The following is a 26,926-nucleotide window of genomic DNA, read 5'->3' as shown; positions in this document are numbered from 1 at the left end:
CAAATAAGCAAATGTCAAATGACTCATGAGTTACATAAAGTATGAAACGTATGAGGAGGTGCAGGTGTATAACAACAACTGCAGTTCTGATAGATTTCTTCACTTTGTCCCAAATAGATGGAACAAAAAAAATGAGTACTCCCAGTGAATAGTACAGTGAAGCCAGTACTTTTGACTATTTTCTAAATAGTCTGTAAAGATTTCAGCAATTGGTTTTGCAGCCATTTTAACATATTTAAGCTATAGCAGATCATCTTATGAGCATGCAATAAATCAAATGTGGACAAGGATGGTTGTCCCTTTATATCCAATACAATCTCTTCCAGTCATGTTATGTAAATCTTTCTTTCCCAGTTTTTATGTTTTTAAATTTGGAAGTTTAATACATAGATTTTCAAGACAGAAGTAGATCATAAAATTGGACAGCCACTTTTTTGTCATTATGTATTAGTTCTAAAACAGGTCCACATTTTAAAGATACTTTCATTAAAAAAATACAATACCAGCAATACAATGCTACTAATAAATATCTTCAGTTTAACCACAGAGCCATGGGAATTGAATAGTTAAAGAATGAGAAACAGAAATGGATCCTAATGAGGATAATGAAGAATAGTTGATCTAAATACATAGCAGGATAAAAAACTAAAAAAGGAAGTTAACAAAGGGATAAGAGGACATAAACACAACAAGGGAGAACTATATGAATATTTCAGGTACAGTTAAGCTATTCAGGTGAGAGGACTGTGGTGAGTAAGGAGATCTTGGTGATCTTGGAGAGTGATGCGATCTTGGTGACATGGGTACAATCAGATACACTGATCAAATAGAGAGAGAAAAGAAAAAATGATGAAAACGTGGGAAAAAACATACAAAATGATTAAACTGAATATAAACATAAACATGACAACAAAATCTGAAGCTCGCTTTCCAGCTAATAGCAGGTTGGGTAACCTATGAAAGGAAAGAATACATGCTGTGGGGTTTATTGGGCATTGCGCTGCCTGCAAAGGGTGCTGCATTAGCAGGGTCTGGGTTTTTTCTTTCCTGAATCAGCTGAGAGAAAGGCAAAGGTGGTCTGGTCTTGGTGAGGAAAAGAAGCTTGAGGAAGGTTCAGAGAGGAGGAGAGACAGAAAGGAACTGCAGAGAAGCATTTTTATCATAAAACATTGATGCTACTATTAAAAGGTGCAATCAACATTTCAAGAGCAACTTTCTTAAAATGTCGACAGAAAGTTACTTCTGTAATGCAATGATACAATGACCAGCAATGCTGCTCAATAATGGAGGTACACTGAGCTTATATGCTCTGAAGAAAAAAAAGTCTTACTAGAATACAGAGAAAGCCCAATACATACTTGAATGAATTACAAAAAGCAAAGAAAACGTTACTTACAAAAGAAAAATCTTACTTAAGGAGCTATTTATAATATATGTGACAAAAAAATCAAAATAAAGAATGTAGCAACCCAGTACCTGTTAAGTAACATTTAAAAGAAGAAAAAACAAGGTTTAGCATCTTCAACATCCTGATAAATAATAAGTATACCTATGGCAATTCTGTTTTCCAAGTAGAACTTCATTTATCCTTTTAATTTGGCTCAAAATTAACCTGCACAATTCTGTTTTCAGTTGGTACAGCTTCCATGTGAAAATTATTACACAATTTTACCAGTAGTAGGATGCAAAAGATTTTCTCTCATGCACTAATAAAACATTTTCTTGCTTGTCTACTACTATTGCAGAAGTGCTGCAATTGAAAATCATAAAGCAATTGACATTCACTTGTCTCGAAGGGGCTTGGCAGTAAGTCGCATGTTAATTTACTCTATGCAATTAGTAAGCACTTTTTCTCCTCCTCTCTCTTTTTTTTTTTTTTCCCAAAGAATTCTTACTGTTGCTTAACTAGACAGGAAACCAAACAATATTTATATTTCTAGGTAATTTAGAAAGTGTGCAATACCAAGTACATTAAAAAGAAAAAACACATGGGAAAGCCTCCAAGCACAACGATTGCAGGAGTAAAACATTCAGGTCTTGTCAACTGAGACTGAGGCTGGTGGGAACAAGGTTACTCAGGCATTGGTTTCTGGGATCCTGGGCTTATTCTTTGCAACCCACATATTGTACCATGAAAATGCTTTAAGAGAGAAAAAGGCCTCCACATTAAAAATAATTACTTCTATAGAACTTACTGTCTCTTTTAAAGTCTAGTTTATACAACATTATTATACTACTGGATGTGTCACTGAACTGAATATGACCATGGAATTCAATTACCATCAATGGGATCATGAAAAACGTTATTTTCATCTGCAAAACTTCTGGTGCCTGAAATATTTCCATAATCAAATATTGGTCCTTCCAACAGGGTCACGATATCTATTCGATTGATTTTTGTCAATACAGAAGTTAAGGCATCAGCTGAAAAACAAATAAGACATGTCAGAAAAAAGTTCAGCATTGCAGAACTATGTAATCATCTTTCTCAGTTACACATTGCATTAATTATAAATTGCATGTGTTTCTGTCCCAATACCTTTGGTTCTAGCAAACACCATCATTTGTCTAGTGGCCATTCCGCTCCCTACTTATTCAAGATATATATCTTTTTAGAGTCTTCCCTGCCTCACCAAGTATATTTATATTACAACACAAAAGGCACAGACAATAAGATCAGAAGTTTCTTAAAAAACATATTTACTTACTACTGAAACAAAATATCCTTTTACTGGAGCATAAAAGGATTCTGGAGCATAAAACCATTCTGTTTTGAAGAACAACAGAATAGGTAGCCATGCAGGTAATAACACACGTAAGGTTATTCATACAGTACATCGTGAAATCTCATTTAGAGTAATCTTGCTGTGAGAATACAGTAATACTAGAAATGACTTTAATGATGAAAGAGATCAAAGTAAACTCAAATACTGTGTAGGAGTGAATGGATTAGAGAATGTTAACGATCACCATTGACCTAACGCAAAAATCAAAACCTCTCTCTCAATTTGAACAATTCAAGTGAAGTGCGCAGATAAAACCAGCAGAATCAGCACAGAATCGGTGTCTCCATCACTCCTCACAGAAGGAGGTTTAGACTTTAGACCCGCAATACTCTGACACTATCTAACTTTGCCAGGCAGCTTATTTCCCTTTTTCATATTCCTTGCTATTCAAAAGTTTTCCCTAATATTTTCCTTACCGGAATTTAAGTTAATTACTTGTAGCATCAATTATGGATGTGGACAACAGATTATTTCCTTCTGCATATATCCTGAATAAACACAACATATTTCTGATTTCTGGTAAAAATGTAACAAACATTTTTTTTTCCCCATCAGTGGTTTGCAATAGACATAAGTAATGTTTTCTTCAATTCAAGCTGTTTAGAGCAGGCAACAGATTAAATGGGCTATAACTTCTAAACAACAAAAGTAACTACTTGAACTTACTTGTAGCATTTTTCCCATCTCTGGTAACCCATTTTTTTAATAACATGAAGCTTTGAGCAATGAGAGAATTTGGGTTTTCTACTCGGATTTGATTTATTTCATCCACAGAAAAATTCAATTCTCTTGCCAGTTCTATAAAAACAAACAAACAAAAAAGCAAGAAAAGAAAACAACAACAAAACCAGCAAACAAAGCACAAATTTCTCAGTCATCCTGCTAGGCTTAAAAATATCACCTTTCTTAGATCACACAGATAGCAACAAAACTACCCGACACAAATGGGTAACTTTACAGGTAACGATGAACATGGCATTCTACGGTCATACTTTAATTTCTTAAGACAGACATAATTTTGAATTTTAATTCCATCTCTGCAAGCTATTATCATATTTATACCCAGTAAGCCTCTTAAACATGGTGAAGAACAGCTCCGTAGAGACTACCCCATCACTGCTAATTTTGAAAACCTGTTTTTTTCTGGTGACTCTTACTCCTTCACACAGTCAGGCAATGACCCTCCTGCAACCTCCCTGGCTTTGGGGAAGCTGCTGTCCAGAGAGCAGATGGATCCTCTCAGCTCCTTGGGGGAACCTCTTGAGAACCATTTTAGCTATTTTTGCTATGAGTTTGTATTTGATTTATTGTAAAACCACAGGATAACTCCTCTCAGATATTTCCTATCAGGCACCTTTGCTTAGCAATATGTTGCATATTTTGGAAGGCTGGGCTCACTGTTAATTCAGGAGAGTCTAATGTGGCTTTACTGTGGCTTTTGGTAAAAGACTACCTAAAAATGTAACAGTGACAGACTAATTTCAATATTAAAGCAGAAAAGCTTACCTGTCCAGCTAAGTCCTAGGTGATCGGCTACAATTGCCATCCTTATATCTGTCCGTTCACATGGACTCTGTGGACCTGTGATTTACAATTTCTCGATTAAAAAGGATTTGCACAAAAAACCACAATACCGGACAATAGTTTATTATAAGTAATAGCTTTGACTAAGTTGCCGGTGCTTATATCATTTACTGGAATGGTTGTGTGTCCTAATAACCTACAAAGCAATTTTTTTTCACAGCTTTTATACTTTGACCTGTGTGAAGCCAAATGTCAAACTACATGATGTCGTGTAATGAAACCAAACATGCTGACAATCTAGCTGTTAGACTGTACATAAGTTGTTCAATTACTGGTGGAAGCCACCAAGACCAGATTAACATCTATTTTCTCTACTTTGACAGAATAAATTTGCTGTCACAAAAGAAATTTTTCAATTTCTGAGTTACATCAAATTTGAGTTACATGAATATCTTCGGCATGCTTCACTAGCTTTCTACAGTACAGGATTTGTTTAAAGGAAGAAAGAAGAGTATAAGACAGCACATACAGATGACAATGACAGAATGAAAACTACAGTTAAGTCACTCCACAGGCAATCACAACAGTTCATGCACTAGGATCAACAAGTTGAAAGTTTTACAAACTAGGCTTGATCTCCACGAGGTGAGCCATGAGAGCTCCAGAAACCTGACTGCCTTCATTCTCACCAGTCCTCTTACTCCTCCTCCTCTCACTGTCGGCCTTTTCACTCTTTGATTTTATAGATGCTGCCTCTGTTTTCATGTCTCTAGTAGACTTCGATGTAATGGAAGGCTGGTAAACTTGAGTAGCTTCTGATATGGATGTGTTCCTTGATGTACTGTCTTCTTCATCATCAGAGACCTCTGACTGCATCTTTTTCTCTTCATCAGATAGACGATCCACAAGCTTTAAAGTCTCACCACTAATTCCCTTAAAATATTCAATTGAATGTTTACATACCTCCCTAAGCTGATTTTTCCTTACTTTAACTGTTGTCATGGTGACGGAGGTAGATCTTACCTTGACTGGTAATTTAGAAGGAGGCTGTTTTGGTTTTTCTTTCTCTACCTGCTCTTGTCTTGGCAGGGTTGGAGTTCTTCTAGCTAGATTACTCCTATGTGTATTTTTTACAGGAATTCTAGACCTTGCTTCTAGACAGGGAGAAGAATTCTTTTGTTTTGCTTTGTCAGGCTTACTAGCCCCTCTCACTTTGCTCCCTGTATTACTTTGGAGATTATTTTGTGAAAAGCCTTCTTTTACTGAGCTGGCCTTTACGGGAAGCTTTGATTTTCCTCTAGCCCCTACCGACTCTGTTGACTTTTGCTGCTCTCCGTGTGGTTTTTGCTTATCTCTTACTCTGTGTCCTTGTGTTGTCCCTGTACCTTTTCCTGAAGTGCTTTTCACTTGATTAATTTTCTGGAGGGAACATTTTGGTTCCAAATGTTCTTTTAGCTCTACATTACAGGTAACATCATCTGTAGGGACAGCAGATGAATCCAAATTGTTGTTGTTATTAAAATTATCTTTTGGAAAATCACTGTTTTCTGTTTGCCTACAGCTTGTCTGGCTAGAAGCTGAACTCTCAGTCACTGATACAGTTTCATTTTCTAATCCCTGACCATTTGGCATCACAGCTTCTATCTTATCTGTCACTTCTCCAGGGCCATCTTTCTTCAGAGTCATGGTGGAAGCAGAAATTCCCATTTTAATTGGTGTGCGCAATTTGGGATCAACTTTAGAAGCATTTACCGCTGCCGATGATTTTTCCAGTGAGTTACTACCAAGGGTTTGTTCCATGCAATCTCCACTGGCCTGGATGATGGGCTTATGTTCAACTGCTGTTGTTTCTACTGGTCTCTCTAGGTTTGTTTCTACAGTGTTGTCCCCTGCCTGTGGCTGTGTGATGGCAGTGACTGTACTTTTATCCCCTTCCCCCTTGTCCCCTGACTTCCCTTCAGAAGTATGCTCACCAATCTGAAAAAATTGGAGTCTTTCTTCAACAAAATCCCTCTTGCTCATGTCAATTGCACCACTGCGAGTCATCTCAAACATCTTCCCTTCATGAAATGGGAAGGGGTTGGGCTCGCTAGTTGGCGTACTTTCATCTGTTGGAGTTCTGGCTGGAGTTGTGTCAGGTGTTGTTGCTTGAGATCTGTCTTCCACTGCCAGACCAAATGGCTTAGCCTCATCATCCCTTGATTTAGTCTCAAACACTTCATCGTCACCTCGGTTAGTGGACCACGGATCAAAATCTAGACTCTTGGTGGCCACTGTTTTGAAAGGTGTTGCAAATTCTTCATCTACTTTGTAACTGAAATACGAATCAGGAAATACAGTCCTGTCAGGGTGTCTGCCTTCCAAACTGAAAAACTGTGCCCCTGACTTTTGTTCGCTCTTATCTCTGGCTTTTTCAGAAGCTGGACCCTTTGAAGCTGCCTTGTCTTCTTCAGGGCCTACCTTGCCTTCCTCCTCAATGACTTCAAGCTTACTCTGGCTAAAGCTGCGATCAGTTTGCTTTAGAATGCCTTCTGTAGTCCATACATCCTTTTTGGTTTCAACTGCTGGACCTGCAAGTTTAGAATCACTCTCAGTTAAACCATCATCTTCATCTTGCAAATCATAACCGTCAAGAGAGTCAATCTCTGTTGCATCAGTATCATGGGAGAATTCTGCAGTGGTTGCTATGGAACACTCTGTGACAGACTGGTCATTGTTATTCCCATTTTGCACTACATCATTCTGGGGTGAATCAAGCCCAATGTCAAACTCATTAGGCTTCCCAGAAGCGGGATGTCCTAACTCTTTCTGTTTCTCAATCTTTTCAGGGGCTTTCTGTTTTGAGGTTTCTTTCTGGTCATCTTCCAGTTCTTTCAGTTTGAATGTATACTTTTTAAGTGGAAGAGGCTGATAGAGAGACTCGTCATCACTGGAGTCACTGACATCTGCTCCCGGTGGCACAGGAGACGGTGGCTGTACTCTTATGACAGGTTCAGCAAGTTGGCATTTGTCATGTTCGTCTTGCAAGTTCACTTCTGTCATCTCCATTTCACCCTCAGTGGAATAATGAGGCTTCTTTTCTGACTCGCCTTGATCTGCATCCAGTGGTGGAGGAGGAGGGAATTCAATGTAGGCAACTCGGTTACCTTTGGGTCTTTTGTTAGAGTCCTTATTTATATGATTAGGCAATGCTTTGTCAATCTGTGGTTCCTCAACTTCTGCCTGTTTTACAGATGTTGACTTAGCCTCTGCTTCCTCCTCTGACTCCTCAGATACCTCAGGTATAGGACTGGGTTTGCCTGGGATATAAGCTATTAGTGAGTCAGGTGTTTTAGATGTAAACTCATAACTCACTTCCTCTGAACTCGGTGTTTCTGGTGTTAAAGGGCTTTTACCAGAGCTATCTATAAAGGACACTTGTTCTAGTGTGTCATCTTCTGGACTACCTTGTGGAGAAGGAGGTTGTTTTTGCTGTCTAGCTGTGTAAAATGTCCCCCTCGTCTCTTGCACTGTCTTACTCTCCTGACTGACAATTTTTTTAATATTTCCTTGTTGCACCTCTTTCTCGTATTGCTTTCCTACTTGAACAAAACTGACATAAACAGGTAAGGTCTTGATTTCTTTTACTCCCTCAGTGCTTACTAGTGGTGCAATTTTATCCAAGTAATCAATGGCACCAGGGTCAACTAAATCACTCGAAGGAAATTCCTTTCCTGGACTACATTCTAAAGAGTCTGGTGATTTGCTAGGGGATATTTCAGTTTCCTCAACTCCTGTTGGACTTAGACCTATTGAGCTCTGCTGCTTGCTAACTTTTTTGATTTCTGAATGGTTTCTTTTTTCATCTTCCACATAATCAATCTGCCTCTCAACTTTCTGCTTAATCACAGCTGATTGGGATACTTTAGCTGAAAGTTCATAGACACCATCAAGCATGGCTTTCTTCTCCTCAGCAATTCTGACTGGAATATGGGACACAGCAATTTCTTCTTTCCTTTTGGATATTTTATCAGCCACTTCACCATTACGTTCCCCCTCCCTGACAACAAATTCTCTGTATAAAACCCTTTTTGAGGGAGATTTTACAGTCAGTTCCTTCACTTCTTCTGAATGAATTCCATTTGCTGCCAGTTTGTGCTCTGTCACAGTGATAAATTCACTTTTTTTGTCAGTTTTAGCTTCAGCATGATCAACGTGGTTTTCTTTTACTGTATCTGGAACCAGCACATGTGAAAGCTTTTCTTTTTGTGTTTTATGGTTAGAAGTTCCAGGACTTTCCCATGTCCTATAGATTTTTTTGTCCCAGTGTCCCTTTGTTGTTGAGTCTGAGCCATATGCCAGGTCTTTTACTTGTGGTTCTGTAAAGTGTTCTGGAACGCCTTTACTCATCTCAGTTCTTTGGTTTTGAGTGTCTGAAGCATGGAAGTCTTCAGTAGCTTTCCCTTTACCTGGAACAAAATCTTCATGTATTTTCACCTCTTTCTGTAAAGCTATACTCCCATCAATGAGCTCTACTTGCTTTGCATGTTTCTCTCTGGAATAAAACTGATACACTGGTAACTTGCTTTCTTGCAATTTCTTTACTGGAATTTTGGACTGACCATCCAGCTTTTTTTCTTCTTGAGTTACATCCTTACTCCTTGGACTTATACTTTGTTCAAATTTAAGCCTGATGGAACTGAGCTTTGATTGCTTCAGCTGAAATCCAGCCTGAGCAATCTCAGGTACTCCAGTCTGCTGAGCACTTGCTTTGTGTTCCATAGTTTGTTTAGAGTCCTCTGCAGGTTGCACAAATATCCTTTTTTCAGGACTGCTGGGCAAACTGGACGCTTTTCTTTCATCCACCTTGGGAAAGCATTTCCCATCACGTGCGTACTGCTTCATCTTACTCCATTCATCACCAGATGATGGCAACTCAGGGAGCAGAACTTTCTCAGGGCTGCTGCTGGCAGAGCTCTGGCTAGAATGTATTTCTTTGCCATTTTTCTTATGCTGTTTTTTCTCTGGAGACTGTAGCTCATCATTCAACTTCTCTGTTTTATCCCGAAAAAACTGTGATACTTCAGTCAGTTTTTCTTCTGCCTCTTTAACAGTCCTGTCCACCCTGTCTTCATATATCAACTTTTCTCTACCTCTGTCTAATCTGTCCTCAGTAAAGCGCATCCACATGGCATGTTTTGGACTGCTAACATCTCCAGTGTAGTGTAACACTGTCACTTTATCATAATTATCATCTTTAGACATTTTACCCACACCATTTTCAGATACATCTTTATAGATTTTGGAGAGAATCTCTTTTTTGGGGGCAGTAGCTACTTTTTCTCTGCATCGCTTATCGGACCCCTGTAACTCTGCACTAAGGGGTAGAGCATGGTCAGTAACTGACTCCTCAGTATCAGAATGAGACACATCTAGCTTTTCTGAAAGAAGCATTTTCTCAGCAAACCTGTAAGACTCCCCTCTTAGTTCTGACAACTCATCATCATGGTATTCTATTGAGTGCTGACTCAAAAGCTTCAGTGTTTTGTAAGAGTCATCAGACATGAGTTGAGCAGAACTAGGGCGACTGTCTTCTTCCTGGGACACAGGAGTGTTAACTCTAGAGGATTCCAGATAGGAAGGAAGTGACTCTTCAGCCGTGAGCTCTTCTTCTTCTTGCTGACCTTGTTCGTCTGAACAAGGAAAAGCATCATGTTTTTCCAACTCTTTTAAGTTAGTATCTCCCCGAGGCAAGTCTTTCTGATATACATACATTTCTTTTTCTGGATGCTTTTTTGTTTCTCTAATAATGACTTCAGTAGGTTCAGCCTGATTACCTTTTTCAATATGGACCTCTATTATTCGCTCCAGTTTGGGTTTCATTTTGCTGTCCTTCTCTGCATGTTGTGGTGAAGTTTCAGTAGACTTGCTAACATCGGATGTTAGTGATGATTTGTGTTCAAACAGACCTGCCAGTTCTTTGGAAGGGTCACGTCCAGACTGAAAGGCTTTCATTATGTCATGAACAGACATTGTTTCCTCAATTCTTTCAGATGTGCTTTCAGTGCATGGAGGTTTATGATAAACCATCCTAGTTGTCGTAGTGATATGAGTTTCTTCTTTTACTCGGACACCCTTACTAAGCACACACTTGTGGTCATCTTCTTCACTGCTGCTTGCTTTCATTTGAAAAGCTTTAACCTTCTCTTTAATAGATCCAGCTGGTTTTTGCTCCAGCTCCATAGGGGCAGGTTTTGAGGCCGGGAGCTCCTCTGCTTTCTGCTCTGGAATTTCTTCGGATGACGGTTCGTAGCTGCGGATAACGTGAACTACTTCAGTTCTTGTTTCTGTAATGACGGGAGGGATGGGTACATCATGGAAAAGTGGTTTTGGCCCTGTGCTTTCAGCGCTTTGAGGGGCAGAAGGTGTCTTTTCGCTTCTTGTTTCAAAGCCACTGTCAGATAAGGGACTTTTATCTTGATCATGTTGAGAAAAGTCATCTGGAGACTCTAAAATAGTATCTGTTCCAAAAAAGGAATCTGCAATTTTACACAACTCCTTTTCTGATGTTGATGGCCTCATGGAGGCTGGAGGCATTTTAAGTTTATGTTCCTGCAAAGCAATAGCTGGTTTTAAAATGCGCTTTTGTCTCTCTTCACCTTCTTTTTTCCCCTCTTCAAACTTGTACTTTATGTTTGTTAATGAACTGCTACCGATATCATTTGCTAAGTAATCGATAACTTTTGACAAGTTATAATCCTTTTCCGACACGGTTTTGGTTTTAATTTGGACCTTTTCTGGAACAGATATAGGAGGGCTTGTCAAAGCTTGCTGTCTCGCTTCATCAATCTCCTCTGTACTGAACTCTACCCAGTCATCCTCAGACAGGTGTCCTTGATCACTTTTGGATACTTTAGCCGACCCTTTACTTTCTAAACACACATCTTTTTTCAGAATCTCACTAACTTTTACTAAGTCCTCTTTTACTTTCTCAACAATTTTAAAGGGCTCTTCATCATCAATTCTACCCTCTTTCGGTATCTCAGTTTGGAACGGTTTGTCCTCTGCGACATCTGTCTGCAATATTGCAGTCATTCTTATTAGGTCCTCTTTCATTTCAGCAACATCTTTCAGTATCTCCTGACTGGAGGATAAAGAAGAAGGTGTGGACAATTTGAGAGCAGAGGGTGCTAAAAACAAGGATGATTTTACTGGAGATGAAGTTCGATTAAAGGGAGGCTGTGTGCGTGCCTCTGTGGTCAATGTTTTAATAGGTGACAGTAATGCAGCAGCTGATTTTGTGAGTGAAGACGACTCTGGGAGCTTCTTTAATGCTGGTTCGGACAAAACATTGACTACAGAATATACTGGCACTGTTATTGTTGATGAAGTTACTGATGAGGTAGTTGCAGATATTGACCCAAGGGCTGTGTACAAAGCACCTGCGGGAGGAGTTCTTATTGACTGGAAAGCTGAGGGTGCTGAAGACACAAATGACCTGAGTGGAGAAAATGACTTTGTTGTAGCTGTTGAAAACACTCTCTCAGCCGTGTCAGCAACTGTGCTAGCAGCACAACTTGCAGAGTGTGCAGCTGCAGTGATCTTGTCTTGAAGAACAGCTGCAGCTTTGGATCCATTTAGTAAGTTGGCAGAAGGTGGGTATTTGAGAGGTGACACAGATCCATTAAGCAACGGTACATCTGTGTGCCCAGCTACATGTTTTGCTGGCGACGAGAGAGACGAGGCCATCATGACTTTAGAGGATGAAACAGCAGCATCAACTGCTGACTTAGCAGGTGACACCACTGACTTTAGAGGGGACGATAGAAGTGAAGGTGCTGATGTGATGACCGATTTAAGTGGTAAACTTGAAGAGTACATGTTAATGTTGGATTTGGGAGATGCTGGAGGCGTCATGGTTATGGACGATCTCTCCAAGAGAGACCCTGCTGTAGTCACTGGAGATGTCCGAGAGGGGAATGTGGTGGTGGATGCCAGCCCTTTTAGACCAGCAGCTTCTGTGACTGCGGGAGCTCTGACGAAAGAGCCTGAAGTAACCTGCATATTGTAGGGAGGCTGTGATACCACAGTTTTTATTGGTGAAGAGATTGTCCGAAATGATCTAATTGGAGATGCTACATCACTAACAGATTTAACTGAAGATGTGGTAGAAGCTCCTAATGTGGATTTGATTGGAGAAGTAGAAGAAACAGACCATATTGATTTTAATGGGGAAGCTGTAGGAGTGTTAGAGGAAGAGCTTGATAAGGAAGTGAAGCCTGATTTGGCTTGCCCAGGCACAGTAATTGGAGCTGTTGTCCATGACTGATAGGGCCGTGGTGAAAAGAATGGCTTGTAAGAGTAAGTAGCAGGTAGGGATCTTGTTGCTCCCGCACTCCGTTCAACTGTTTCTTAAAATGTTAAATTAAAATCAAACATAAAATCAACAAAAATGGTTGAAAAACAGAGAGACCAGAGAAGAAAATTGGTCAGTAAACGTTGTAATATTACAAAAAGCAAGTATAATTGTTTGCATGAGTTAGGATGAAGGAGGCAAAAGAAGATTTAAAAAGGAAAGAAAAAAATAGGAATGAGCCATACACTGATGACTGGTCCAAACCAAAAAGCAACATGAAATGAAAGACAGAAAGCACACAGCAAACAAATCTGCAAACAATGAAGAACAGAAAACACAAAGAAGGAACCCATAAGGTAAAAATAAAATCACATCAAAACTTCTTCTCTTACTTCCTATTGACTTTCTGATGTGCTACTTCTGAAATATTTGTATCAGTTCTATTTTGCCTGTTTAGGTATGTCTCTGCTTTGTGCAACTATTAGAATTTTCCTTTTAATAATTTCTGCTGTTGTTGTTCTGTTCAGATATTGAACCTATGCAAAATATAAACTTGTGTAAAATGACATTATATACCTATTTTTTTTAAGTCACTCAGAACTATTTCATGCACAATCCAAAATTCCTTTAAGTGACAGGCAATTGATGTGCAAACTGTGAAGCAACTGGAATAAACTAAAATCTCTATCTCCCATGCACAATTCGGATATGCTTCACACTCACAAAGCCAATAAGAGCAAGAGCTTTTCTGAGTCAATATTTAAAAAATAATTAAAATAAAGAAAAGAAAGGAACTTTTGCATTTTTTTCTCATGCGATATTCCTTTTGTTTCATAAAAACTAAAGCAAAACTTTACATGAAATGATTTTAAGAAGCATATGTCATACATGAAATACAGAAAATATGATATATGATAAACGTGAGCAAGCAAAGCAACTGAATCAATTTTTATTCATGCACAATATATCATGTCAAAACGAGCACACAGATTAATAACTTGTATTTAGCACAAATATATAAACCTTACAAAATCATTTCACAAGAGGCCATTAAAAGAAGAGTACACTTTTTCTACAAGATGTAGTGTCTTGGTACCTTTTGAGGAGATTTCTTGTATCAGCTCAAAGACAGACCTGTTCAACCTTACATTTCTCAAAAGGTAACATTAGAAAAACAGTCAAAGAACAATATATTATGCAAAAACTTCCTGGCAAGTACAAACCTGTTAATTGTTATCATTCCCCAGAACATTCAGGTTATTCATAGGCATTTCAACAAAATCATCATCCACCGCGTTTTGCATCACAGGAGGTACTCATGCCAGAAGACAGTGTTTCTGGGAACCCCATTATTAGCATACATATCCTCTGATAGAGCAATAACATTCAGAGTTGACATTGGAAGGAACTTAGAGGGTTTTTTTTTTTTTTCTTTAGGGTTAGAAATAGAGCTAAAATATCCAAACAACTTATTTCAACACACCTTTCTCTGAAGTTACACTAATAATTTGTCAAACCTGCTTGATCTGTCTTATAGACAGATGGTACCTTACAGTGAAAGAAGCTCAGCAAGGCTAACACTAAACAGTTAAAGCACATGCACTCTTATAGAATAGTGAATATTCAGTGTACCACAGGTCCATATCCTGCAGGGAGACATGTGCTAGTCCTATAGAAGCCAATCAAAGCCAGAAGTCGATGTGGATGGCTGGTGATATTGCCATATGAGAACATTTAGGTTGAAGAGAGCTTGAATACTAGGCCTGACTGGCACAGCCTATGTCAAGAAACTTCCATTTTTCCTTGCAATTTTATTTTAAAGTGCAAACATACTTCTTTTATCCCCTCAAAGAAAACACAGTGTACTTCATTAAATGAGCTAGAATTTATTGTGAAGATATATTAGCAGCATCTGCTAAGATTCACCAAAAGTTCATACAGTCCCAAGTTCAAGAAACAAACCCCAAAATCATTCTGAAAAGCACTAGCAGCAAAACAACTCATTCAGCAGTTTGTGCCTGGAAATGTCTTTAGAAGGACCACACTGTGCTGTGATGAGCCCCTCTATCACCACTGGCTAGGGAGGCAATCAGACCAACAGGCTCCCCTCTTAACTGCTCTTTCTCCTGTTAAATCACAGATTCAGACACATTTAAGGTGCTTTTTTCTGTGCTCTTTATTGCAGCTGAGAAGAAGAACTGGTACAAAGAAAACTGAGTAATTTACCAGTGTGTGCAATTATGACATAATTCAAACAGCAGGGAACTGGGCAATTTTACTACTTTGAAATAACAAAGAAATCCCCACAACCATCCAAGACTTTAGAATGGGATAATATTTTAAAGAGTGGTTTTAAATAACAGCCCTTTTTGGCTACTGGATACTCTTGGCCTTAATGGTTTCCATCATTCTTCATCCAAGATTTTAGCAGAAAACTGTTGTTAGTTATTACCTTCTGTGCACAGAACTACACTTCCTTGCCTGCAGAGGTAACTGAAAGTGCTGAGTGAAGCCTAAAGCTCAGTCTTGTCCTCTTCAGCTGCAATGAAACAGCCAGGACTGAGCAGCTTCAGCCCACAGCAGCACTCCCCATCAGTGGGGACATCACTGCTGGGAAGAGCAACAGGGCCCTTTGGTCCCTATCCCTGAGCAGGAGGAGGGACAGGGAGGCTGGAAAATATCCCATCTGCCTCCCTCTCCTGCACCAGCACTGGCAGGGCTGCAGGGGAAAAAAAAACCTGTACATGTGCACGTGCACGAAGGAGTTTGTGTGAGTAAAAAGAACAACATCCGCTGCTACCAAAGCTGCAGGAGCTGCGTCATTAAATTCACTGGATGCAGGTAGAGGTTCCTCACTCAGATCCAATCACTGGAGCAAACACCCTGCGGTGTGAAGCAGCCACAGCAGCAGCCCTGGCTCCATGCTGGGTAGTCTGTGCTCTCTGGAGGAGCTGCACCTCTGAGAGCATGTCATTCCTTCACCAGCATGGTGCAGGTGGGTACTGGCAGTTGCTGACTACATGCTACGTGTGCATAGGAGGTGGTGCTCAGGCTGATGGCCAAACCCCAGTCTACAGCCTTTCCTGGCAAACACAATCATTTTTGCATACCCTTTTTTGGGTAGCTCACAGCCTTAAGTAGTAACCCTGCCAAAAGGGATAGGATAGTTAAAGAATTGTCAGGAGCTTCTACTGCATTAACCCATCTCTTTTTTGAGTACAGCTCAAGTGGGTTTAAGTTTTTTTTCCCTTCTAGCTTTTTGAAAATGAGTCTTGATGGACCTTTGGTGAATAAATATGGCTACTATTTTTTTTTTCTTTCTTTTTTTTAGGTGAAGCCTGAAAAACTAATTGTAAGCAACATACACAAACTACTTTCAAGCAACTTCCTTTTCCCTCTCAGTTCCCATCAAGCCTTTGACAATACCTTAACAGTCCATCAAGATGTCTCAGCAGATCTGATAGCTTCTTCAGATGTTATATGCTTGAAGTCTTCTTCCAGGCCTGAGAAGTGTAATATATTCTGGAGCAAATCTGATCCAAAGAAGCCACAGATCTTATAGGATAATTAAACAGCAGCCATCCAGTGGGAACTCCCAAGACCCGATGAAGTCTGTCTATGGATTTTATGGAATTATATCAAAGGGTCTATTGCAGGGTAGCAACTGAGAAGTCATAAGGTAAAAAAAATGGCAAGAAAAAGCCTGGGAATGGGGAACAATAGCAGTCAACCTCAGGAGAGGTGAGGGAAGAAGAGCTAAGCCAAATACATTATTGAATTTAACAGGGAAGGAAAGGAATGCCACAGGTCTGGTCAAGGGGAACATAAGTTTAAGAAGAAGCAATGTGTGGTGCCAGGGAATAAAAAGCATCTGCAGGGAACAGAGAAAAAAGGACAGGGGAGAAGAAAGAAGAGGGAAAATATAAAATATGAGAGAGTTCATTTTGGCTAAGCATCTAAAACATTTAAGCGCTTATCTGAACGGCATTCTCCAGCCTTGCGAACTTTTGCATAACATTTCCTTCTACAGCAGCTCTCTCTATTCTTTCAAAGGGAAGAGGAACAGGCTCTATTTGAAAGCAATTTGCAATCCCACGACTCTGAAGCTACATGGCGTATTTTAAAACTATTATATTTTTACTTAACACATGTCATTTGCCAGTCAGGACTCTTCAAGCTCTCACAACACAAGAGTTCACAGTCCATCCAGGAGTTCTGTTTTAGACAGGTGGGTTTTTAAATCTTTTTTCTTTTCTTTTCTTTTCTTTTTTTTTTCCCCAGAGTGACACCAAATACAACGTTTATAGAAAAAATGTCTCTTCTTATGAAAAATCACGTATATATGGTTTAGTACTTTGGTAAGAGCAACTCACTCATTCCAGGCTCAGTCAGATAGCTGTAGCGCTTACGTAAAGCAAGGGAGACAAAGTTCTGGCGCCGGTCAGCTTTCTCCGTCTGCAAGAAAACATAAAACTGTATAGTGTCTTTAGCATCGTAGTTCCCCATTTGAACAGAACATTCATCAAACCTCAGCATGATAGGCCTCATTTTGCAGTACACATCCCCCCCAAAGGAGAAAGGATGCCTGCGTTTGGCATCAGGAAGGCATGCTGAAGCCAAATTTGGGCAAGAAGTCAGGGAATGGACAGAGCTGGATCTCCATCCCTGTCTGCCATGGAATGGGTGTCAGGCACTGTGGAGCAGGGAGCGTGGCTGCTGGAGGTGGCAGGAACCTGCTGCGGACAACAACCCTTCTGGAGCAAGCAAGGAAGGGACTGCAACCCTAAGAGATTACCCCACAATTTCATTCCTGCTCACACCACCTCTGCTTCTGAGGTAGAAGAGCTTAGATAGCAGATGCAGCTCATGAACCTGCTTTTAAGTATCTCAATACTATACTATCCCATTATCATTAGATAAACTGCTTCACGCTACTAGAAATGGTGTGATATTATTCATTCCCTGTAAAATAAACCACCTTCGACTAGAAACAGGAGATCAACACAAAAGACTACAGATACAGACATAAAACATTCATAAGAGTACAATCTGGACCGGTCAAATATTTTTCCCCAAATTAATTCATCCTGGAAGCACATACACCACAATATACACTGGCTTTAAAGTGAATACATTAAGGACAAAAAAGGCATGGGAGGGGATTTTTTTAATAGGCACAAAATGCAAAGATGCAGATTAGAAAGCAGACTACTATTAACTAATAAATTGCATCATCAGCTGCTGTGTTCAGTGGCGTAGCTGCTAGTGGGATGTCTTAAATATCAAAAGTCCCTCAGAGATCAGCTCGGTGGATTATGTGGCTAAAAATATGGTTTGTTTAGAAAGAAAACTATTGTTATGTGTATATAATAGCTCACTGGATACAACTCCTGTGGAGATAAAGTGATGTGGTTGCTATTATTATTTTTTAACATGTAAGGAGTGTTCTGGTTTGAGTTTTTTCATTATTTTAATCAGCAGGTGGCTACTGCTATTTATTTGCCACCAGGAAGAGAAGAAAACTTGGCTACTATGTAAAAGAGATACATCTACGTAGTTTCTTTATAGGGTGATCTCATTTATTACTACCTCTAATGAGTAAAACCCACTCAATTTCCTTACAATCTAATGAGGCAGTTTCTAGCAAACAGTGAGTTTTTAAGCTGCAAGTATCTGGGGTTTATTTGAAAAGAGATTTGTACATGACATTTAGAAATAGTTCTTGGCTATTTTGCTTTTTCAGAAGAATCCAGTTTAGTTTCAGGAATAAAATATTACAGACCACCACTGTGGCCTCAGCAATACTTCTTTCCTTCTCAGAAATACAAGTTACCAAAGCCTTGGGTGTATTACTCTAATAGGTAAAAATCATATCCACTAAACTCTTCTTGATTTTGCAAAAACTTGACTTGGTCTGAATTTTATAATAAGTTATTTTTCACAAGAAACTGAGTTAAACTTCAGACTGCTATTATTCAATGCTTTGGTTAATTTTATAATATATAATCATGTTTTTTCCACATTGGTGCACTTCTACTGTTTTGAAACAGATTGTTAGATATGGAGGATACTGTTATTTTGTAGATATCATTTCAATGCCATAGTTAAAAATAGTTGTTTGTTTTTTCCTAAAGCATATTACTTTTCTGCACTAAATCTGAAGGAAATGAAAACAGAAGACAGTGTTTATATTACCTCATCATCTTGATCTGACTCTGTTTCCTTTTGGTCCCAAGATGCATTGCAGAGACAAGGAATATTATAATGGACAGCAGGGAAAAGAATATCAGGATATGAAAAGGACCAAATTGGGAGCACAAAATGCAAGCTGATTTATAAGGCAAAGCAAATCCAAAATGTCAACACAAAAGAAAGAAAATAAAATCTTACACCCAATGCAAATCAACACGTGACATTACTGAAAGCATAAATCTATGACTTGCAGGCTAAAGCATGAGCTGTAAACAGAATCAGAAAAATTATAGGTACTTGACACCACAGTAACAAGAGACTTTAAAAGCGTTCTACATATGGGAAACAAATAAAACATAAATTTAAAAAGCCTTCATCATATTCCAAAGCATTCTCATTAGTGGCATTTCACAGAGTTTCTTTATCACTAACAGAAAAAAAAAAATTAAAAAAAGACAAAAACTTAAGGAGCAAAAATAAAACCAAACCAACCCTAAGAAAAGTGTTTACGTTTCCTAACAAATACCTTTTTGTGTGCTGGCAGAGTGATATTCAAGTTGCAAACAGCTGTTTGTGGCAGTCCTTTAGTAGTCTTTGGTTCCTTCAAAAACGATAATCGACCACAAGCTTCCTGGCTGGTGTCTCTTACCTAGAAAAGAAATTTTAGTACAGTGTGGTAATATGTAGTAATTTAGAGACCTAGAGGAGGTTTGTGGAGTGTTTCTCAGAGTCTCTTTCCACAAGAAACTATTCTAATGGCTAAAGACAAATGTTACTGAGCTGGAGTTCAGCCTGAAGTGCTGAATGAAAAAAGGCACTACCATGAAAGAGTTCGATCAGCCTGAAGCTCTCTGATGGTAAATTCACACCAGACAAGATGTTGAGTGAGTCCAACCAGGCTGTTTCATACTGGGATATTGCTGAGAGACATTTTCTGCTCACCTTCATTTTTTTCTACTGTGTTTTGCATTTGTGCTCATCAAAAGGCATGGCAGCTGTGATAAGGTTAAGGGAGGTGAGCACCCATTCATGGTAATTTTGGTATAAACAGTCTGCACACACTTTTTTGGAGGCTGTTCTGCTGTATAGTATGTTATTGAATGCATCTCCTTTGTCCCTATGGAATAGTGATCTACTGGTACTATTCTAGAGGTCTAACTTGAGATATGGTTTTAACAAAAGCCTATGAATCCATATCATGGATATTCTGGTTCCAGTTCTACCAGCAGCTCTTTGGGGGTTTGATGCAAAGCACCCTCTCCGTGTTATTCATATATTAAACAATGACAGTCACATCCTCAGGACAAGTTAGTCCTGTTGGACTCAAAAAGTGTTATCACTGAGGGAAAAAATATGAGCAGAATAATTTGGCTTGTTTTGCTTTTACCTTGATAGAGAATGGCAGTCTATTTTCTTTGAAAGCATAGAAATTAAAAACAAGTTGCTGTCCTCCTTTTGTCAAAGGGGCCAGATTTCCGTAACAATCAACGTAAATAGGTTTTCCTTCCAGAACCTATCAAGACAATAAATAAAAGTCAATAAAACTTCTTTTCATAGTAGATTCATGCACGTAAATATATCATTATTTCCCCCATCACAGATCTCGAGTTTAGCACAAGGCCCCACCCAGATTAAATTCAACAACAACTCAGAAAATCACCATGCATTACAGCAAGGTATTATAAGTGCAGGCAGTTTGGGAAACTGTGAGCTACACAAGTGGCTTTTCTGGAATGAACCTTCATTTAACTGGGCTTATACCAACTTTTGCAGGACCTGCTGCCGCTCAGAAAACACACGGTCCATTTACAAAGAGGAAGGCAGCTGTGAGTAAGAAATATACCTCAATGTCTTTGCTTCTTGCTACTTCTTCAAAGTTCTCTTGTTGCTCCAAAGTTTTGTCCACTTTGTCATCAGTCATGCAGAAGCAACGCAAATTGGATTCCACGGGATCATTCATTTTGGCAAATATCACAAACTTTGCCATATAAGGAACGCATATTAATTCCCTATAAAGCTGTGTTGCCAGACCAACAGTCTCTAGTACCTGATGGCAGTCTGCGAGCCAAAATCTGAGTGGGGAAAAAGTAAACCATTAATCAACTTTTCATTATGCTCTAACATCGCTTAATCCTTTAAAGAGAAACCATGTCCTGTGGTTTGTGGCCCTTTTGTATGTGTACTGTCCTTGTAGACTTCCCAAAGCTGTAATTTTCCTTCTATTTTCATTGGAGTTTTAACAATTCAAAGATGAAAATACACAGCAGTGAAATGCTGATATACTTATTTGCCCCTTCTCACACTGGTATCTCACAAAACTCTCTATTTTAAGCCTCATTTAAAGACAAAGTAGGGAAACTGTTTTTCTTGTGACCACACAGCATGTATATTGTAATGTGCTGATGCTTCACTGTACATTTGATTTGTTAAAACAACCTCCTTTTTAACACATACATACAGTAAAATCACATCTCCCATAAAGGCTGAAACCAACAATGTCCACAGTGAAGTTTCCCAAAGAGACGGATGTTATACCGTTATTTTCCCATCTTAAGATCACAAGTTTGATGACAATTTTGAAACAAGTTATAAATATTTTAATTTGTAGTTTGTACAAGTCTTTTCCACAATATTTTGGTTCTGATCTATTTGTTTCTTGCAGCAATTCTCTTTCTTTATAAAGCTTTTTATAAGTGCAAGAGTTATGTACCGAATGATAAACATTTTACCTGACATACCATGACTTTTCTCTGCTAGGATGCATGATTTGTACAGATCCTGTTGAATGCCGTTAATCAGCATGTAAGTCTATTAAGTCCATCAAAATTCATTTCAAGCCATGACTTTTCGGCAAGTGATATTTTTGTGTGATTAATTTTACATAATTTTCAACTAAAAAGCCCGCAGCCAGAAACTGAATATCTTTTAATTTTTAAAACAAATGTTTTTTATGAATCCCCTCAGTTTTTTAATTGAATGATCATTTAGAGCTTTCCCTTTTTGTTGCTGTTTGCAGAAAAACGAACCCTGTGTGGCAGCACAGCTCCAGGAGACATCACCGCCCCAGAAAAGGCCAGGACGAAGCTTCGTGTGCAATCCTGGATGTGTGGGATGCTGATACATAGTGACAAAGAAGCACCTGGTCCATTACTGCTTCGTCAATCTTGCAACAGGTTTACAGAAAGCCAAAAAACAACCCCAGAACTATCCTCTCTGTTAATCAAAGGAAACTACTCCCTAGGTTCATTTGGCAAACTCTGTTACCATACCTGGCCGAAACATTGGTTGTGAATGAGACACAGTCATTTGAAAATGTCAGTGGAGTGGTACCCGTGATATCCTCCCACTGCGCGGGTGAAGTACCGCCTATGTAAATATAAACCACAGAGATTTTCTTTCAAACACCAAGTGTACACAGGTTACATTATCTTATTTTGCTTCACACATCAAAAGAGAACCTAGACAATCATGTTCTTCAACAGCTGAACTACAAGTTATATATTACTTCACATGTTACTCACCAGAAAACAATGCTGATGTAAGCAAGGTACATACCTACAAGTCAATAGCAAACCTCCCCTCTATATCAGCTAAGACAGATTTCAGCAGACTTCTTTTACTGACAACCCTGTTTAATGGCCAAGGACGAAATTCTTCATACTGGCTAAATATAAAATAACATTTAACATTTATTGTCAAAGTTCTTTTACAATTGCAGGAAATGAGATTCAAAGCCCAGGGAATCACTGGGAGCCTTTCAAGTGACCTCAGCTGGCTGTGCTCAGGAGGGCTGATCTGAACGCTACTGGACTGAGCACACCAACATTCCCTCACTGGAAAGCACGAATTGGGCAGTTATGAGAGTCTCGAGCACCGAGGCATTGCTGTCACGTAAACCTTTGCTAAGAGCATGTGGTTTTCTCTAACCTGTAATGCTACATAGAAGCCGAAGGCTGGGAGTTGTGTCTCCTTTATACCCGTTGGTTACACCTTCTCCTGATGGAGGTGGCACAGGAATTGTCATGGTTATTGGCTTATGAAATTTTCTCCTTCTTGGCTCCACAGTGACAATGGGACTGAAAGTTGCTTTGTTTCCAAGGATTTTTTTGACAATCTCCTCTGGAACTGGTTGAGCCTGTCAATACAGGGAAAGCATTTAAACTAGAGCTACAAATTGGTTATAGACATGCAGAACTGTTTTCCAAAAGATAATTCAATTTTCCTTCTATTTTCTGTAGAATATTTTTTTTTCCCCAGGCAGACTTCTCCTATAGCTCTTGAGGGTGATTATTACTACAATTCATGCTTATTATTTTTCTCAACAATCTACTTACAATTTCCTAATAGCTAACTTGTAGAACAAAACTATAAATCTCAGAAGGTTGCCTGCAGTATTTGCTGGGAGTTTTTCAGATAATGCTTGATTTTGCTTTTAGTTTATAGTGATGAGTGATATTAAATACAATTTGAAAACATAGAAAGAGGCCTATTTTGCTAGCAGGGTCTTGAGAAGTGAGGAGTAGACACTGTCTTGGAGACACTGAACAATTCTCACATCTCTTCCAAACATAAATTTGTGCTGCCTTTTTTTTTTTGAGCTTTAAAGTCTGTTTCAATCAGGCTGACCTGTGACTTGCTGCATTATTCAAACTGCACAATATATTGATATGCATAGAATATGCAGCTATATTGCAATCTCAGCAGTCACAATACTGTACATGGAGACATTGTGCTTCCTTCACATTAGAGAGATCTGGAAAGGCAGCTATATAACCATAATAGCAGATTTTCCATTTTCTCAAGATTAATCATCTTTAGATGTGAAATATCATTAACAGAAATGTTCCAGTGTGAATTTCAAGCACTGGAATCCAAATCAGCATCTCTGTTTCATGAACCCATCAGACTTGTCAGGTTATTAAGTAATTTTAAGTGATAATTAACAGAACTCAAAGAAAAAGATAACTCCTACGGAACGTTTCTCCACTTTCTGTGCAGTTTGGTTATGGAGAGTTTAAGCTGTTTACTTTTGCCAGATTCCAGCCATTGCTAGAAATACCAACTGTGAATGTCCTAAGCTACAACAGATGTATACAGGGGGTGTCCTTGACCTAGTAACAGCTGGCAAACAGCTGCATGAAATCCTTACCAAACACGTTCAGATGGCAAAGGACAGCCCAGTGACACCAATCACAAGCTGCTACTTTGCCACAGGAGACCAGCACTGCACAGCAGTTGTGCAGCCTGTAGCTGCTGGCGGTCATGGCCAACAGAAGATGGCAGAGAACATCACCGGGTTTGCAGGGGCTCCAGGCCTTGGCATTTCTGTCTGTTTTTCAGTTGCTAAGCAATACTCCAGGTGATGATAGAAGAGGAGCTGGGTTTTTGACACAGGGAGGAGGACTGTGCATCACCGGTACTGGGGGCACTCAGTAGCAGAGCATGTACCTGGGCAGACACATGTCAGTTCACATCTCAGGTGTGAACACTGCCCACCTTGCAACCCACCTCCTCAGCTGCAAACCTCATTCATTAAAACCAATTATGTGCTTGTAGACACTGTAGGTATGAACAGGAGGACACTTTTACCTGCAGGCCCACGCGTATTCTTTTGGTTAGAGCACCCTCGGGGAAGGACGCCTGGACGCGCGGCACCGTCGTGCTGCTCAGCACCCCGCCCTCCGGCCCGATCTGGTTACTCTCCTGCTTGATTCGCGAAACCACTGCAAAGTACTGAGGGAAATCCTTTGTGACGATCCTGCAGATACGCTTCTTCTCCAGCTCCTCAACACTGTCCAGCTCTGGTGGGAGAAGATAGTTAAAACATTTGGGCATTACCTGTCATACCAGACGCATCTGTGAGTGTGAGGTTTTGAATATGCCTTAAAATGCTTGAGAACTCTTTAATTTACTAGAGGAGAAAAAAATTATCCAGTGCTATCAATTATCAAGCTCTGGTTTGCTCTGTGAACTTTGGCATCGATATCAACTAGGAAGGCCAGCGGCACAGGACACACAGGTCTGCCGGGACACTGAAGCACAGCAGTGTGACAGTCTCTGCAGCAGCAGCTGCTGCAGGATTGCAAGTTTGTCACACAGCATGGGAGTCCAAGGAGGTCTGAAGGAGATGGCCAAGGTTCTGGCCTCTATCTGTTACACCTGGAAGCACACAAGCATGCTGAACTTTCTGTGCACACCTTCAAAGAGACATTTATTTCCAGCCTCTTCCCTCACATAGCTCCAACACGCAGAAAACCATGAGAAATCCCAGTCAGTTCCTGAACTAACTTCACACCAAGTGTGCAACCCAGGATTTGCATAGCTAAGGTGCTTGAGAAAGTTGTCTCCCAAACTGACATCCATCTAATCCTGATCAAACACTGAGCTCTTCAGCAAACTGTGGATGTGACAGAGGTCTGTCTGTCTGTTAGTACTACCAATGAAACCATAGCAAGGATCTCTTCCCACATCAGGCTTTCAGCTGTTCAGGTATCTGGCCCAAAATAACCGCACTGTGTTCCCCAGCTCCTAAAGAAACATAATGCATCCTCAAAGACCACTGAAACAGAAACAGACCATCAACTATTAGTGCCCTTGGCCACATTCCCAACTCATAGGGTCACCAGGGCTGAGAAAAGTGCATGGAGTATCTACCTATGTTAACTAATTAAGAAGATGACACAGACATACATGCACTGAAGAAAATTCTGTGATGTCACAAATATAACTAATCATGCAACTATATGTGTGTGTGTATGCATATGCACTAATGAAATCCCTGTGATATAAACACTATTCACAAATTAAGATAACTACACAACTTCCACGCATTTCTCCTGTAATTTCTTGCACTCAGCCTTTTTAGTTATTGTAACTGGTTTTCATTCCAGCACTCCATAATTTTCCAATTTTATATTCCTCCTTAAAAAGGGTACCACATTCCCAAAGAAAAAATTTTGTTCCTTGAAAGATGACATTTCTATGAGATGTAGCAAGAGAAAGCAAGGGGACCAGAAATGGTACCAAGACAAAAGACACTTGTACAATTCTTTTCTCTGTGTGACTGAGACATTTTCTCTGAACATGTAAGCTCAATTACAGCTTCAAAAGAATTAGAATATAAATGGGGTAAATTGTCAGTTTTACATTTTAAAACTTTCAGCAGATAATTTGGATTAATTGCACAGTGTTGCTGTGGATCATGTGTAGCTACCAGAAGAGGATGATTTCTTATCATAACGTCAGCTTCCATTTACTTTGATGGAGAGACTGATATCTGAAGCCCTCTAATGAATGAGGTGTTCTGCCTGCAGCCTCTGGAAGCAACAGCTTGTGCAGGAGACAAACTGGATTCTAAATGTCCCAGGCAGGTATGATCTTGACTGGTAAATTCCATGCATTCTCCTGTTTGATGCTAGAGACTAAACCCACTATAAGATGCTTACAAAGATGAAGGATAATTAAAATTCTCCTGAAGCAGAAAACTAGTGTTTTATATAAGAATGTTTCAGAATTCTTTAAGCCTGGCAGGCATTCTTCTCCTTTAGAGGAAGAAGATGTGAAGACCAGAGTGGCAGAACAGTTAGGCATGGAGAGGAGTTGGGCTATGTATGGGGAGATTATGTCTGAATACTACATATGTAAGCTTCGATATGAAGTTTCCCTCTAACAGAAAAAAAATAAAGGACGATAAGCCATCAAACCACCTCTCCGACCGCCAAGAGAAATGCAGTGTTAGCATGACAGAATTAATGAAACAGGGAAAACTAGTCCTGGGAGAGGTCACGTTTCCTGAACACACCTCGCACACTTTACAGAAAGAGCTGTCATCATTACTGTTTTCCTCAGTTGCTGACACTTTATTCCTATGTAATGTGTTTCAATTAAAAACCTCAAAGGATTTTTTTGTTTGCTTGGTTGGGTTTTGTGTATTTGCCTCTTTTTTTTTAAACCAGAGAGAAGTGTGCTATACACCTTATCTTACACATAGAGCTGGCAAAGCAAAGAGAAGTAAAGCAGAGGGGTTATTGGCAGAATTCAGAAGAGTGTCCCAGTGCCATTGTGCCAGAGATTTGTGCTTGGCCCAAAG

The 26,926-nt window shown here is 39.5% G+C and overlaps 1 protein-coding gene across 2 annotated transcripts in view; it reads right to left on the bottom strand.

Annotated features, from left to right (window-relative positions):
* The window catches only part of ANK3 (ankyrin 3), a gene marked incomplete at both ends in the record, with an annotated part of 196,456 nt that overhangs the window by 15,869 nt on the left and 153,661 nt on the right, over nucleotides 1–26,926 (bottom strand). For both annotated transcript variants that reach the window (XM_080347592.1, XM_080347593.1), the window contains 12 exons: nucleotides 2,281–2,424; nucleotides 3,453–3,584; nucleotides 4,293–4,367; nucleotides 5,000–12,694; nucleotides 17,019–17,100; nucleotides 18,841–18,867; nucleotides 19,364–19,486; nucleotides 20,225–20,350; nucleotides 20,681–20,909; nucleotides 22,107–22,203; nucleotides 22,765–22,972; nucleotides 24,427–24,638. In XM_080347592.1, coding sequence (XP_080203718.1) covers nucleotides 2,281–2,424; nucleotides 3,453–3,584; nucleotides 4,293–4,367; nucleotides 5,000–12,694; nucleotides 17,019–17,100; nucleotides 18,841–18,867; nucleotides 19,364–19,486; nucleotides 20,225–20,350; nucleotides 20,681–20,909; nucleotides 22,107–22,203; nucleotides 22,765–22,972; nucleotides 24,427–24,638 — 9,150 coding nt within the window. The remainder of the gene's footprint in view (nucleotides 1–2,280; nucleotides 2,425–3,452; nucleotides 3,585–4,292; nucleotides 4,368–4,999; nucleotides 12,695–17,018; nucleotides 17,101–18,840; nucleotides 18,868–19,363; nucleotides 19,487–20,224; nucleotides 20,351–20,680; nucleotides 20,910–22,106; nucleotides 22,204–22,764; nucleotides 22,973–24,426; nucleotides 24,639–26,926) is intronic.

Source organism: Nesoenas mayeri (genome assembly GCF_963082525.1).
Source record: "Nesoenas mayeri genome assembly, chromosome: 7".
Lineage (NCBI taxonomy): Eukaryota > Metazoa > Chordata > Aves > Columbiformes > Columbidae > Nesoenas > Nesoenas mayeri.
Note: the sequence above shows the minus strand (reverse complement) of the source record. Positions and strands in the feature narration are given on the sequence as shown.